We start from the raw sequence: 16119 nt of genomic DNA on the forward strand, positions 1-16119 counted from the left end.
TGTATTATTTGTATAATCAATTTTTATTCTGTTCTTAAGTTAATTCATTTGTAAATAAAATGTTAAACATTTTTTTAATTCTTTGTTTTAATTGTTGTGATTATTTTTTATGATAGTTTTACTTTATTTATGTAAAGCAGTTTGAATTATTATTGTAATTGACGCAGTCTCCATGCTACAATAATAATGATAAAAACAAAGTTTTTCCACTGTGGGGACACTGTGTCTTTATACTGTAAGTACAATTTGACTGTATTATTTGTGTCCCCCCCTCAAAAATTGCTCATGAGAAATTTTATATTTATTGTCCCCCCCTACTGTTGAATGAAATTACGCCCATGATTCTCCTCTGTCTTCAGAAAGTCTTCCATCTTCACGTTGTTTGGATATGCAAATCTTAGTGTTGATGTAATATGCAAATGAATAACATCTATGAGATCAGTTGTTGACTTCTCATTAAAATAGCACCTCGTTCAGCTTTGACAAGACAATTTCATTAATAAACACTTAATAATCATCCTTGTTCCAGCAAACCCTCCTTCTTTGTGTAATACGTTTTGTTATGTAAATAATCATGACGACACAATGCATATGCAAACCTATGGCGTCACCAGGCGAATGTTATGAGCATGCATTTTCCCCTGAAATGACCTGTTCGCGTGAATAGTTATGGTACCGGTGCTAATCATTTTGTTCCCTCCTGTGCAACCTCGGATTTCTCGTGGACTGTCCTCCAAAACATTGTCACGTGTGTCCGTTTGTGTGCAGGGCTCAAAGTGCTCTTATTTGACTGTCGGGGTGTTTCGTGTGCCTTTTTTCTCCAAGCCGGGGTTGTCTGAGGAACATGGCAGCAGATAGGACCCAGCAGACAGACTTGGCAATCCTCACCTGTCCGTGGCCGCTTCTTTGAGATCGTTTTTGCCCCCCACCTGAAGCTGACCGTACCGGAAAACCGTTATCTGGCTCGTGCTCTCGCGCTCCGTGATCCTCCAGAGCAGCCCCGGGCAGAACGCGATGCGGTCGCGGTGCGTGCGCGCTTTGTTGCTCGCCTCCTTGGCGCTGCTCTTTCTCTCATCCTCCTCCTCCTCCTTCTTCTCCTCCGGCGCCGAGGTCGTTTTCGCTGTCCGAGCTGCACGGCGGAGCAGCAAGCGGCGTGTCCTAAACCCCCGACCCAATGCACGGAGCTGGTGCGGGAACCGGGATGCGGCTGCTGTCCCGTGTGCGCGCTGCAGCTCGGCGAGCCGTGCGGCGTGTACACGGCGCGCTGCGGCAGCGGCCTGCGCTGCTCCCCCAGCCAGAGCTCCGAGATGCCGCTGGACGAGCTGGTCAGGGGACACGGGAGCTGCCATGTCAGATCCGACAATTCAGAGTCGCATGATGAGCGCGACTTCGAGTCCGATTTCGGTGAGTCACCCGTGGTCTGTGTGTGTGTGGTGGGGGTGAAATCTTAGAAATGCTCGCGAGAAATAGGGGTATGCATAAAGTATACTGGCTGCACGCTCGTACACGTGCATTTGGGCTTTCCTTCAACATTAGGACCAAAAGTGCCCTAAAAGCTGAAGTCCCTAAAGTGGTGTCCTCGTCTTACTTCTTGTTTCGTACGAGTTGCGTTAACCGAGCATGCGCAGAAGTGGAGTCCTCAAACCTTAAAGTCTGAGTGTGTGTGTGTGTGTGTGTCTGCTTTTCATCGTGGACTATGAGGAACTCCAGTCAACTGTTTCGGGAGATAAGATGAAGGCGATTTCAGAAGCACTGAGTAGACATGGGCCTAAACAGACCCTAAACAATTGTCCAAGAGAACAGACATTGTCTGGGTTTGAGAGGCCCAGTGCTTTAACCTGTCAGGGGGGCCAACCTTCATAATGGCTGTTTGCCCTCAGGGATTTGTAAAGCAAAGCCAGTGAGGTCCTCAAAAATATAATGGGATGCTGGTGTAGATCAAGTTCAATCACAGTCAATGTTGTAATAATTGTTCCAGCGTGATATTTTATAGATAATAACCGTGTAGTTTACTCATTTACAATCCGAGCCAAGAATATGCTCAGAATGATTAAAAAGTTCTGTAAATAGGATATAAAAAGGGGTTAATGGTGTTCCGTTCCATGACTGCAAGATTTGATGTGCATAATATTTGTAAAAAGTCAGACTGTTCAGTGCTTATAAATCAACATTTTCATTTTGCATTTGAAGAAGTGCATTGACCATTGAGGCAGAATGTTTATACTGTCCCATTTGAATGGAAAATTATTGTTTTGTCATTATAAAAGCCCACCGATGATGTTAAAGCATTACATCATGGTGGCGGGTGGGATTTCGACACTCGTATTTAATGCGATATTGACATGTTAATTCTGCACAAAGTGTTTTTGTCTGCGTTTAATGTACTTGCCATTACACACATGTCAACAAAGTGTTGAAAGTTGCTGTTGTTATTACTCGATTAAAATCTGTTCTCAGTTTCGTATGAGTATAGAGTATGCATACTTGAGTATGAATCATATTGGAATGTTATTTTATTTGGCCATAATCAAAATGAACGTAAGAAACATTTAAAACTTCAGGCTGAAGCTCCTGATTAGGCACTGGTTGACTGGGAGGCCATTGCCCTCCAGTAAACAAACCATTACCTGTTGAACTGTTGTACTGTTTTCATGTGTATTTCACATTAGCAGAGTAGCTAACTGCACAAACTTGATTCACAATTCTTAGAAAGGTCCCTATTTTTAATAATCACAACAGCTTTGCTTTGCCAGAGGCATTTGCTTTGAAACAAATTGGCTACCATTATCGTAACTTGCCGCTAAATTTCCAGGAAATCAAAGGGAGAAAGGCTAATGCAGTTTGGCAACGATTAGCATACTGAACTTTGAGCTTGCTCCAGTCTCTCAAGTGAATCTGCCCGGCTGGATTGGTTTGATGTTTCTGCACAAAACATTGTATTTTCTGATGCCCAAGAATTTGACAAACCGGAGCTGCCAAACCACCAGGGGTGAATAATCTGGCCACATCAGACATGGTGACTCAGATTTGCTGTTGCACTGGTCCAGCAATGAAACAGGGTCTGGTTTTCACCAAGTTGTCTTCAATAACATCAACTGTTAGTGTTCTTTGCTTTATAATTATTTTGTAATTTCAATGCATTGTCAGGTGCTCTTGTCTAAAGCAGTGCTTTCTGAAGTTCAGCGTTATATGTTCTGTCACGAACCTTGGCATGCAAATATAGGAGATATCACTGAGCTTATTCATAAAACATCATGAAAATCAATAAGCATATTGGTAAGGGATATGTTTAAAAGCCTCACGATGGGTTTTCTTGACAAGGACACACACACACACACACACACACACACACACACACACAAAAGATTCAAACACTTATTTACCCAAGAACTGTTCAGGAGACAGAAATGAACTTAATATGTATATATTGCAGTTTAATACAAATCCCTTTTAAGAGCTACTCTTCCTCCATCTCACTCAGAAACTTCAGCATTGGTTTTATCTCGTAAATACGTCTTTTCTGTTTGTATTTCATATCCTCGGTTGAGACGCGAGTATTCTATTTGCCTCCAGATGCCTGAGGGAGTGTAATGTGCTTGGACCTGTCCTATTCCCCCTACCGTCCTCTCTCCAGCTCCCCTACAGAGCCTAATTAGAGTGGGGATGCCTCGGGTGGTAGCTACATGTCAGCACCTGAGACCCAAGAGAGGCTCCTTGTGGCCAGCCTGACTTTTTGATTTTATTTATATACTGTATATGTTTTTACAAGTGCCTGGGGGCAAAGGGCATTTAAAGCATCAAGAGTGTCAGCCAGGTGGTAGAAAGAAATACTTGTGCTCATACTCCCCCGATCCCTCTACCCTATACAGATTACAGCGAAGAGCAATACGGTTGAGTTCAAAGCAGCACTTTCAGACTGTCACGTCGACAGTCATGTTAAAAGACAAACTGATGTGAGGCTTTAGGTGTTGTTTACTTGAATTGAGAGACAGATGAAAGTTAGATAGATGAATGGTACACAGAGAAGCAGTCTACATTTACGGTACAAAAAAAAAAAATATATATATATATATATATATATATATATATATATATATATATATATATATATATATTATATTTCATAATTTGTGTGCCGAAATATAGCCACGACCCTGAAACAGTGTGTGTGTGTGTGTGTGTGTGTGTGTGTGTGTGTGTGTGTGTGTGTGTGTGTGTGTGTTCTTTAAAACGACGGGTGGTTCAGGGCTGATCTTGTGCATGTGTTTGGAAACACGAGGTTCATGTGGGAATGTGATGGGTGATTGAAGGTGTATGTTTGGGTTTCGTAGTTAGTTCTTGTGGAGCTTGGTGCTATTTAATTCCTTTTTTTTTTGGCTTTTATGACCTTCAGAGCAACAAAATATGAAAAACAGTGCCTTTATGACCTTGTCCCACATAAAAAGTACCAATCTCATATTGCTGGACATTCTAAGTTGTTTTGCACTTGGGGAGTGTTAGACTTTGGTTAGCCAATGTTTGTAACATTTTTTAGTTAGTTCTGGTGCAACCATAGTCCAAAAATGTCAGATGCTTAGCCACATGCTAGGTGGGTGTGACACGGTCGCTGTTGCTCAACAGCTTGTTTAAAGCCTGAGCTTTGGCAGTCTTCAATAGGTAAAATACAGGTCAGTGGCGCCAGAAAGATATCAACACCATGCTGCGAAATAAATCTAAGTTGATTCCATTTGGCTTTATAAACATCTCCAGGAAATCGTAAAGCTCCTCTAAGGTTTCCTAATCTGAACCCGTAATAATTTTTTACTCATATTTTGTGTGATACTTTTTAATTAAGGCACAATCGAAGCCTAATTAGAAGCCAGTTTAACCATTAATATGTACCAATTAGTGCCTCCTGAATAACAGAAGACAATGGTGAAAGGTATGATTTTGTTTAAGTTTGCATGCTTCATGGAGACATGCAATAAAACACACATCTGTCATATTACCTTTGTGAGGGCATTCAACATAGATTATTATTCAATTCAGTTGATTCGTATGCAGAGCATTTTTATTAACGCTGTGCTTTTATTCCTCATTATGCCAAGTCGAATGTGCTCACATGATCTACACTGTCAAATATGCTTGTACTTTTTGGAGACGTTTGGTCCCCCAGAAGATAGGAAAACAGGCCCACACAAAGAATATGCACATTTTGAGCCTGCAGGCATTTTCCTCTGCACATTAAAAGAAGAGATGATGAGTCAGCAAACAGCAGTGAGGTTCTGATTTATAGCACAACACTGCTGTTGCATTCATAATTAAAGATAACACTAGCTTAAGAGTGGAGCGGACCAATTATTTTTGTATCATTTATTCCGATTGTAAAAAAATATCAAACTTCATGCAATGCAAACAATTAGCACAGCTCTAATAACAGCAATAATAGTAATACATGTTCTTCAGACATGAAGTTAGTGCCATGCTGTGTTTGAACACCAATCTGCAACTTAATAACCAACATAATAACCCCTTTGAATTTCTTCTTGAGAAAACCCCTTTTTTGGATGCGCAAAATATTTTCTGACACAAAAAAGAAGACACTTGTTGGTTGCAGAGGTATTAAAGTATCCTTGGGTCAACTGTTGGCGCATTCTTTCCAACTTTAGAAATAGATTAATGTTGCGCCAATCCCTGGTTCACACTTTTCCTAAAATTTTCCCTGGAATTGTTTTGATCTTCATGACAGTTTATGTACAGTATATTCTATGACATTGGGGCCCTGCGTTACGAAGTGTTTTGTACTAACTATGTAATATTTCATGTCAGATGGTTGTCCCAAAAGTAATTCAGAGGCTTAAGACCAACTGGGGTGAATAGTTGTGCAAGACTGTGTGGTGGAGTTTAATGAGGGGGGTGTTTTTCCCATTCACAGGTTATCAGCTTTTAGGTAGGGCTGTGGGCTACTCTCAAAGTGCTATGCAAATCCCACAGCACTCGTAGGAATGCTCACCAGAGACTGGCGCTTTTCCAAAAGCTAATTTGGAAATTCAGCACGAAGCAGTTCTTCTAAGTTCTTCTGACCTACAGCTATAACCGTTTACACTCTGTAATTAGCTGACATTTAACATCGTTCTCGTGAATAAAATCTATGTACAAAAACACCTATTCAACACACTGTTCACAGGTGTAACTTATCTCATTTTCTGTACTGCTGTTGTAGAAGGGCATGTGTGGCCACATCACTATAGGTCTTTACTTGTGTTCAGATGAAGCCAAAAAGTGACGACAGAGTAGCGGTGTTAGTTCTGTAGGCAGTGACGGGATATATTTATACAGTTAATTATTTGGAACATGTTCGGGAAAATCTGCAAATATTCCCAATATAAGGGGATACACACAGAAGAGGATGGGTTCCCTTTCAAGTTTAATGTCTCTTAATGATTCTTCCTCATGTCGTCTCAGGGGGTTTTCCTTGCCACTGTTTCCTCGGGCTTGCTCATTTGGGATATAACTTAACATCCAAGAATAATGGTAAGCTGCTTTATGACAGTGTCTACTGTTGCACATTGTTGTCCTGCTATACTACAGTTGTCCTGAACTGAATCGAATTTGACTATGTACACTTATGCAACTTCTTCAAACTTGGAGAGCTGATGCAATTTATTTGGTACTATTTCTCTTCCCAGCTTTTTCATTATCTCATTGGAACTATACTACACCAACCAGTGCAGTTACAATAGGCAATAATATCATTGCATAATGTAATACTTCACTGTAAACTGAAACTCTGATCATGTGCTGTGCTTCATGCTGAAACAATACTGAAGTTTAGTTTTTCATGACAAATGTAAATCCCTAGAGGATCTCATAGATGCATCACACACACACACACACACACACATATACACACACACACACACACACACACACACACACACACACACACACTCAGAGATCTGAAATATCTTCCACAGACATGGGCTTATTTCCACCAGAGAAAGGAAATTGTATTACATTGTACACTTGTACACACATAGCCCACACACTGAGTAGAAAGGGGAAAGAAAAAAGTAGTATAGAAGGGACCTTTGAGTAGGAGGTGTTGCTGGGACTGACCCAGGAATGTGACCATGGAGAAGGGTGCTTTAGCGTCTACGTAACTGCAGGTGTCCACCACAAAGCACACCCACTAGCAATTTCTAAAATGAGGCAAGCTCTGGAAAAGTTGCCCAGCAGTTTCTGGACACTATTCTTAGGCCTGCTTCTCATGAGCTGGAGGAAATTCAAGGCTGAGGAAACTATGGCTAGACAATGTGCACCTTAAAAAAACAAAACCTTCAGCTTTATCAAATCCAGTGCTCGGGCCTGTTCTGACGCAAAGACAGCTGACGCCTGTTTCAGCGCAGAGAACTAGCCGCATGGTCTACAGGTGCTACTCTCCATGACACCCATTCCCTCAACTGTATACACTACAGAATGTTATGAGCTCATGGAGCCAAGTAATGTTTGCGAGCTAGCCAAACAGCCACTGAATGACCCACCGACTGTAGAACTGACATTTACTGGGAATGACATTCCCCAGTGTAGTCCCTCAAGGGAGTCCTCTGAGTGCCAGGACAAACAAAAAGAAGGAAGGGCTCATTTGATGGAAATGATGGTAATTGCACCATGATAGTACCCTGATTATAGAGGACAAAAATAAGCATGCACATGTGATCCGCCACTGGCAGAAAGGGACAAAGAATGAGGTCATGCACATATGGGATCATAAAACTCACTGGTATCTTCTACATTGGGATACTAGAACCAGTGATGGGAAACTTGAGTCACTGTACTTTTTGTGACAATGATTGGACTGAAAATAAAATTGATAAAAATTATCTTCAGTGTATATTAGAAAAAATAACTGTTCTGTTTTGTAACACCCCCCCCCCAACACACACACACACACACACACACACACACACACACACACACACACACACACACACACACACACACACACACACACACACACACACACACACACACACACACACACACACACACACACACAAACACACAAAAATTCTCAATATCTAAGCATGAGCAGTTCAAAGCGGCTATAAATTCCAAAGCCTTTTATCATGGAGGTAAGAGGCCTGTTCAGACATATTTTATTTCAACTATTGACTTTAGGATGCACAGTGGCACAGTGTGTAGGGTACTGGGTTCAATTCGGTGCCACTGTGTTCACATCAGTGGCAGGCCGTGCATTTGGTACCTGGGCCTTCAGTGAGGACTTACCCGACTTAATCCACCTCTTAATACCACCACTATCATGTTGCAATTATAGAAACCATCAATACAATACAAAAACACAATATACCAACGCGTGGCATTACAGAGAGAGGCATTTTACATATGGGGGGTGCATACCATTTTACTAAATCAACAAACCCAATTTAGACTGCAAACCTCTACACTACCACCGCAACTGTGCACCTACATCATCTGGAGCAGTTCAGAATCAATATTTGTTTAATAACATGACAAAAACAAAAAAAAATGTAAATTAAAATACAACCTACTCACCAGAGATGCAGACTCATAATTTGCACCGCTCCTCAGAGGCTGTAATCCAGTGGGACCGCTCGTATTCACTGGTCTGTAACTGGAGAACAAGCCCTTTCCCAGGCTGAGACAAGCTAGCTAGCTTCGGGGTTGGCTGACCTCTTCTCACGATGTCTAGCTTTTCTTGAAAATGGATTTTTAAGTATGTCTGAGACCAAAGCAATTTTTCTTCCTCCGTAGGCAATAAAAAGTCTAACTCTGATGTAGTAATGTGTGCAGAGCGCTACACACGTGTTTTGCCAGTCTAACTTGGCTGTAACAGTTTCCCTCTGACCAACCAATCAGAGGACGGGAAAATGCTGACGCTCTTCTAGAGTTACAGGCCCTGGGCTGATTAAATTGACATGGCAGCACATAGAGGCTGAAATTCGATTTGACAAAAGTTTTTACTTCCAAATACACGTACTGGAAGCAGTGCAGCCAAGATAAACACCACAAAAAGAAGAGAATAAACTGTTGGAAATTAATTAATAGAATTTCATGGAACAAATATTAGAATTTAGTTTTTAAATGTGGGTCAGTGTTTCTGATAGTGTCTAGGCCAGCAATGAAGGCTTTGCTGGCCCTGGCTGCCCGCCACTTGTTCACATAGGTTTCTTCCATGTTTTCTGGTTTCCTCCCACTTGTCCAAAAACATGCAGGTGGGCAGATTGGCTATGCCACATTGCCCTTAGGTGTGAATGAGTGTGGGACAGATACCCTGAGATAGACTGGGAATCAAATTCTGGATGAATTGTCCATCTTGTGCCCAGTCTTACTGGGATAGGCTCCAGATACACAGCAACCCTGACTGGGATGATTCTATTATTATAAGTGAGTGAGTGAGAATAACAATGTTTCTAAACTGCTCTGCCCAATTTTAAAGGCTGTGAAACCAGATTCATCACCATGATATGATTGTTGTTAGCTAACTATGATTTTAATAAAGCTTTCAGTTAATTATTAGTTGTGGAACCACCATATGTTGGAATGCATATTATCAGGAGATATTTGCATGAATTTTAATAAACAAATAAGGTTTATTTAGATCAAGTTTAAACCATAGCCTTGCACCTAATTTTTTATTTGATACGTCATACATGCAACTTATGGCATTTATGTAAAGGAGTTTTATTTGTGAAACCATGTTGGCCCAATTATTTCTCTACTTGAAATGTATAAACAGCAGTTTTTACTTTTCCTCTGTCAGGAGATCCATATACCACAAGGCCTCCGATCCCGAGAAGGCCAAACAAAGATGCCTACTGGCACATGAGGGAGACTATATTCAAGCATCACCAGAATGAGCAGAAGACCAGAATGATGAATCGAGTGGATGAGCCCAAAAATCCTCGTCCAAGAATGGTAAGATTCTATCAGGGTTGGTGTGCACAGCACTGGTCATGAACTTTTTTCTTAGAATTCTTAGATCCCAGTTACATAAGCTTACAGGGGCATGGCCACAGGGGTGGTGCAGGTTCACAGCTGTGATCAATGAAACGTTAGAAAGTGAATCATGAGAGTCATTTTAATACAATTCAACTTCGGTTTATATTAAATGAAGTACGTGGTGATCAAAAAGACAAGGTTGAGTGGTTGAAACAAAGTTTTTCAGCATGGTGGCTGGGATAGGATGAGGAAACTGGGAAAACTTCCAAATAGACACAGCTCGAAATAATGTGTCTTAGTATGGTAATGGGAACTAAAAAAATCTTCAGAGAAGGATCTGTAGTGGAACGTCTTTCTTATTAAAGATATATCTGCAGTTGATGATGGTAGTAGAGCACTCCAAAATCTGGTGATTATTTTCCTTTAGGATATTATTTTGACCAAATCCCTTACATATCGAGCCACTATAAAACTAGTAGAGTAATGTCATTATGCATTCCTTGAATGCAACCTCGTCCTTTGTATACCTTAGTGTCTGTGCCAACGTTTGCTCTTGCCCCCACCTTCGCTACTCAACCCGCTATCTAATAGCCTAGATACACCTCTGGATTCTACTGGAGCAGACTCATTGGAGCGATTCATGCAAAAGCCCACACTGATCTTGGCTAGCATTGTGCTTAGTACAGCAGTGCCATCTTCTGGTTACGACATTAACATACATCACAGCACACCTCCATGTTTAAAAAAACTGGCAATTTGTATGATGTACACATTTTGAAAATGATCATGAAAAAGCTTCACAGACAAGTACTGGTCAATTTAAGCAGTAGGTGCTCCTCAGCTGGCTTAGATGATCTCTAAATGTTTCAGGGAGGTCTTCATCATTACTCACTGACTTGTGACAAAAGCCAGTGACAAACGCATTGCAGAGAGAGAACAAACGCTTGGCAACTTTGCCATTGTTCAGTTCCTTTGCTGAATTTATACGAGTTATCCCTTATCACACTGGTATTTCTGCAACTTACCCTCTATCGCTTTTGGCCATCGCATATCTACAGCAAGTTAATTAACTTTTCTTGGAAATGTACCATGTCCTACCTGGATCTTCGAATTCTCCATCCAGCTGACCGCTGCTGCATGACTTCATCCTAAAACAACATTCTCAATCTTTCATTACCGTACTTTGGCTATAGCCAAGTTGTTTCAGCAATTTTATAAGCAAACCTTTATTTCTGTGTGTGTGTGTGTGTGTGTGTGTGTGTGTGTGTGTGTGTGTGTGTGTTTTTTCTCATTTTAAAGTGTTATTTGGCCAAGAAGATGCAATTTTCCCCCCATTGTTCAGTTCCTGCAAAGTTATTATTATTGTTATTGCTACAAATCATAACTCACATTAATTAGTTTTGGAACTGGCAATAGTACACTCACAAATATCCACTGAACATATTCAAGTTTTTTGGCCCTAAAAAACCTTCAACAACAACAACTGATATATTTAGTTGTTGCTGGTGTAAAGAAAGAAACCATGCAATCGGAAAAAATGGTGCTTTCTTTAGCTCCAGAAAAAAAAAAGTTTATTCAACAGCAAACAGCAAAAAAAGGGGGAAAAAAATAAGTATGAATGTCAGATTGATATGTCGAGAGTTTGGACCTGAGTATCGCAAGCCCTCATCTGTAGAACCATTCATCCAAACGATGTGGATAAGATCCCTGACAGGGTTCGCTTTTTGATACCCTGTTATCCTGGGCCAAGCAACAGGCAGCCAAAATGAGAGAAAGAGAGAGAAAGAGTTTGAAAGTAATAGAGAGGAGTCTTTCTTTTTGTGTGGTACATGAGAGAGAGAGAAAAGGAGTGAAAGTGTAGCCCTGGAAAAAAAAAAAAAAAACTAGTGAGAGATGAATATCGGCTATGTTTCATAAAGCTGCCGAACTGGTTCTTATCTTGCTTTCTCTCTTGTCTGGTGTGTGTGTGTGTGTGTGTGTGTGTGTGTGTGTGTGTGTGTGTGTGTTTCTGGCTTAACAGAGCCAATGTCAACAGGAGCTGGACAAAGTGCTGGAAGAGATCTCTAAAATGACCTTCCATGACAACAAGGGACACCTGGAGAACCTGTATGAACTAACGTTTCCCAACTGTGACAGTAACGGACAATATAACATAAAACAGGTACACCATAACACGAACATACAAATTATTGCCATATATTCATGACATAGATTGAGTTTCATTACATTGCTTATATGAATTACAGGAGCCATCCATTGTGGAACACATTTATTCAAAGTGACTTTAAGACAGGATGTGTTCCAAGCATGCAGCTGAGCAGTTAAGAGTTGAGGGTCTTGCTCTAGAGCCCAGTAGTCATTCAGTTGTTCTCTTGGGACATTAAGCAACAAGTAAAGGCATCCCCAAAGCTGTCAATGCTCTCTCGCGCCAGGACAGAAAAGGCATGAACAATTATCGACACGACATCTTGCAATCTTAACATGAAGCAATATATAACCTCTCATCCACACTGGTTGCATGGTCTGCTCTAACACAAACTGGGGATTAAAATAATCGGAAGAACACTTTCAAGGACAAGAAAAAAAAAAAACATTCCAAAAATTCAGAAGCAATAGTGTTTTCTCAAAGCAGCGAGAGAGTCTGAGCTGCAGGTTACAGGATCATTATCATGTTTGCTTACTGACTGTCTCCAGTCTGTGGGAAGTTAGACACTTGCTTTTTTTTTCACCTCTCCATCTCTTGAATGTCCTTGACTTGGACCCACTTATTTTTAGAGCCAAAACAAAGATATATGCGCAATCTTTCTCAGCACACTGACAACATCGTGTTACGCGATGGAGGTAAAACAAGGCCAAGTACTCCTGGTACAAATAAAATGATTGGCTTGTTTTGATGCAAAAGCTCCGTTTTCCCAGGGCTCGAAAAAAAAGTTTACCTCTCCACCCTAAATTGTTCTGTAAAACATCTCGTTCCTTGTGTAATGAATGTAACTGTCAGCGCTTTGTTCTTTCTCACTGAAGGAAAAAATTGTTTTCTTGCGTTGTTCTTTTTTAATTTTTTTTACGGGGTCCCTGTTTAAGCTGTGTCCGATTCAATTATGACCTCATTTTGGGAGTGCTCAGTGGGGGGTCAAAGAGCCGTGCTGTGACCAATGAGGCGGGTGCTGTCATTGCTGGGGTTTGGCTCCACCCTCCATGTCTCTGCCTTCTGATCACTGTACTGAGCACTTTATTAACCGCGGAAACACCATCCCTGCCCTTACCTTCTCTTCCTGTCTCTTTGTGTTTCAGTGCCACATGTCCACCCATGGGCAAAGGGGTGAATGCTGGTGCGTAAACCCCCACACTGGTATCCAGATTCCCTCCTCGACCCGAGTGAGGGGTGACCCCAACTGCAGCCAGTACTACAGTGGACCCGAGCTCAAGTCCACTACCAGCCTGTACAAATAAACGTGGCTAAATGGAACGACAGAACAATGAGAGACAAAGCTAGAGAGACAAAGTGTGCAAGCATATATTCCTGTGTGTCTGTATGTGGAACTACGTCAGACCTTATTCTGATTTTCATTTTAATCTCATGGAATAACAGTATAGCAAGCACCACATTCAGACAAATCTGTGCTACATATATGCCCAATGTAATGACAATAGACTGGTGTTATGTTCTCCGATTATATCCTGTACTATAACACAGTAAGTCTAAGCAGGCTTTTCTCGTCCCGTGACTATGTTTTCACGTAGCTACAGTACAAATCCCAGTATGTAACAGTTTGTGCAGCTTCCTCTATTTGGTCCCATTCCCCACTTCCTTTTTAGAGCCAGACTAACATAAGCTACAACCACTCCCGTGCTGCTGCTTTTCTAACACTAAACATGCACCAAAGTAAGAATGCTAATGTATAATTTTCTGCAGTGTCCTGCAAACAATGTACTTTATTTGCATGGATTTGTTTTCGATGTGTGTCCCCTCCCTCCTTTTTTTTTTGTGGTTGTTCCATGTGCACGGACACCATCAGTGCTGTTTACTCGTATTCAAAACCGCCTTCTCTGTTTGACTCACCCTAACAAACCACGTGGAGCTGCATTCTCTGTACTGGCCTTGTCTAATGTCTGTGGGGTGTCCATGGGGTTACTCAGTACACAATTGTGTGTGTGTGTGTATGTGTGTGTGTGTGTGTGTGTGTGTGTGTAAAGCAAAGTGTAGCCAATGTTGGCAGCTGATAGACTTCTCCCCCTATTCTCTCCATTCAGTCATATGGGGGAAAATATGGGTGGAGCGGTAGGTTTGGAGCAAAAGTGGTTACTAATGATCTGCTGACAGAGGTCAAGATTAGGACACAAAGCTGACACTGACAAATGCAATATTAAGTGAGTAGAGTACCTATAAATAAACACAGGTTTGCAAATATATGCCTGCAATGCAGATGGGCTGTACTTTACTTTTTGCTATTTCACATTTCCCATGGCTGAGGGGGGGGTGAGTGAAAGGCCCATTTGGCATTTGGAAGATTTAGTGATTAAAGTGTCTTGAGATGTGTGAAAGGATGCCAATTGGTGCACAGGCTGATGGGGGGGCTGCTAAGCTTGCATTGTCAGGAGCTGTTCCCACCTGGTTTGATTCGTTTAGTGTAAATGCGCTCTAGGGCACTGATTGTCCTTCAAAACTATAGTTACATTTGATTCTGCCTGTGAAGTGCTATCATGCTTGTCTGCCTGTCTTTCCATCTTTGTCTCTCTTGTTCTCCCTTTTCTTTTCTCTCCTTTATTTTGAGTGTAGCATTGGACAGATTAAATAGACAGGATCCATAAATAGCAGCTGAGATTAAGCTGATCGATTGTAAACAAATGGTGCGTACGCTCAAGTGCTCGGCTAAAAACTGTTCTGACTGTGTTTGGAGACTTCTGTGAGCTTTGCCTCTCAGATAACATATTAACCTTCAGTAGCTCACATGGTATTGCCATGTCCAGCTCGCCTTTAAAATTAGCTTTCATAGATTTTCTTTTTTTAGAGTGTATTATGGTGCTACAGCCTGGCTCTTCTAAACCCTGCTCCCCCATGTGGGGTTTTGGGGCCAGCACATAGGCTGCTGAGACTCTGGGTACGAGTTTTCCATTTGGGCTGGCTTCCAAAATAGATTACTGCCTCCCCTCTGGTGGTATAGTAAATTTTATGGTAGTTTGAGTCTGACCTAGTTTGAAAACAAAGCAAAACCAATTCCTGTTTTTTTTTTTTTTTTTGGAACATATTGATTTGCCAGAGCTGTGCTGAAGGAGCGAAAGAATTTGGTTGTGTGTGTGCAGAGGGGGTTGCTGTGCCATGCCTGTAGCCAGAGGACGGAGGGAAGTGGTGTTTGCCATCTGCTGCAGTGTTAAAATGTCAGAGCTGCGTGCTGTTTGGATGGCCTTCGACAGGCGACAGGAAGAATTTCTTAAGCAAATCCTACACAGCACACAATGTACTAGCATTGCACACTTTCACTTTTTACACTTTTCTTCTCGTCGTCGCATTGCATGCCACCGTATATCGGGAGGCACACCAGCAGCAGATAGTAAAGTTTATTGGTGACCACTAACGCAGCATGATTCTTGTATCTTTTCTCGTTGGAAATAAAGTGCCTGCTTGCAATTCGAAGGTGGGATTGTGAAAGCCATAAATGCATGCCAACCAACAAAGATATTTTTAAAGGCCTGTAATAAATGACAATATGATTAAACATGTTACTTTCAGCCTTCTAGTTGTGTTCCTTTCATTAAATTTCATATAAAGAAAAGACAAACAACCGACTACAGGCGAGCTGTTTATTTGAGCTCCTCCACAGAGACAACACTCATTGTGGCTGAAATACATTGGATGGGTTGAGTTGACTGCCAACTACACCTCGGGGTATTTTTTTCCCTTAAAAAAGGGAATCAAGAAGAAAAAATAGCTTTTTTTCCCCCCTTCGTTTATTGTTATGCAACATATTAATAATACAGTAATATCCTCTGAGAAAAGAAAAAGTAAGATTATGTCTTCACTGGGTACTATGGTGCGTCCAAAGTTACATTGCTCTCGCTTATAACTCAGTAACTGTCCTGTTAGTTTTATTAAAGTTACTGAATCATGTATTGTAGTTACTGAATACTAAGCCTTATAAATAAATGAACAATAAGTTG

General features: G+C 41.2%; 1 protein-coding gene across 1 annotated transcript; it reads left to right on the plus strand.

The window, feature by feature from the left end:
• Positions 1-310: 310 nt before the first annotated feature.
• On the plus strand, positions 311-15690 carry igfbp2b (insulin-like growth factor binding protein 2b). The gene is given in 5 exon segments (XM_046843349.1): positions 311-1111; positions 1114-1404; positions 9785-9939; positions 11984-12124; positions 13255-15690. Coding segments are annotated over 5 exon segments (843 nt in total). The 5' UTR covers positions 311-1014; the 3' UTR covers positions 13414-15690.
• The last annotated feature ends 429 nt before the right edge of the window (positions 15691-16119 follow it).

The sequence above is a fragment of the Silurus meridionalis genome, chromosome 3 (genome assembly GCF_014805685.1).
Source record: "Silurus meridionalis isolate SWU-2019-XX chromosome 3, ASM1480568v1, whole genome shotgun sequence".
Classification (NCBI taxonomy): domain Eukaryota; kingdom Metazoa; phylum Chordata; class Actinopteri; order Siluriformes; family Siluridae; genus Silurus; species Silurus meridionalis.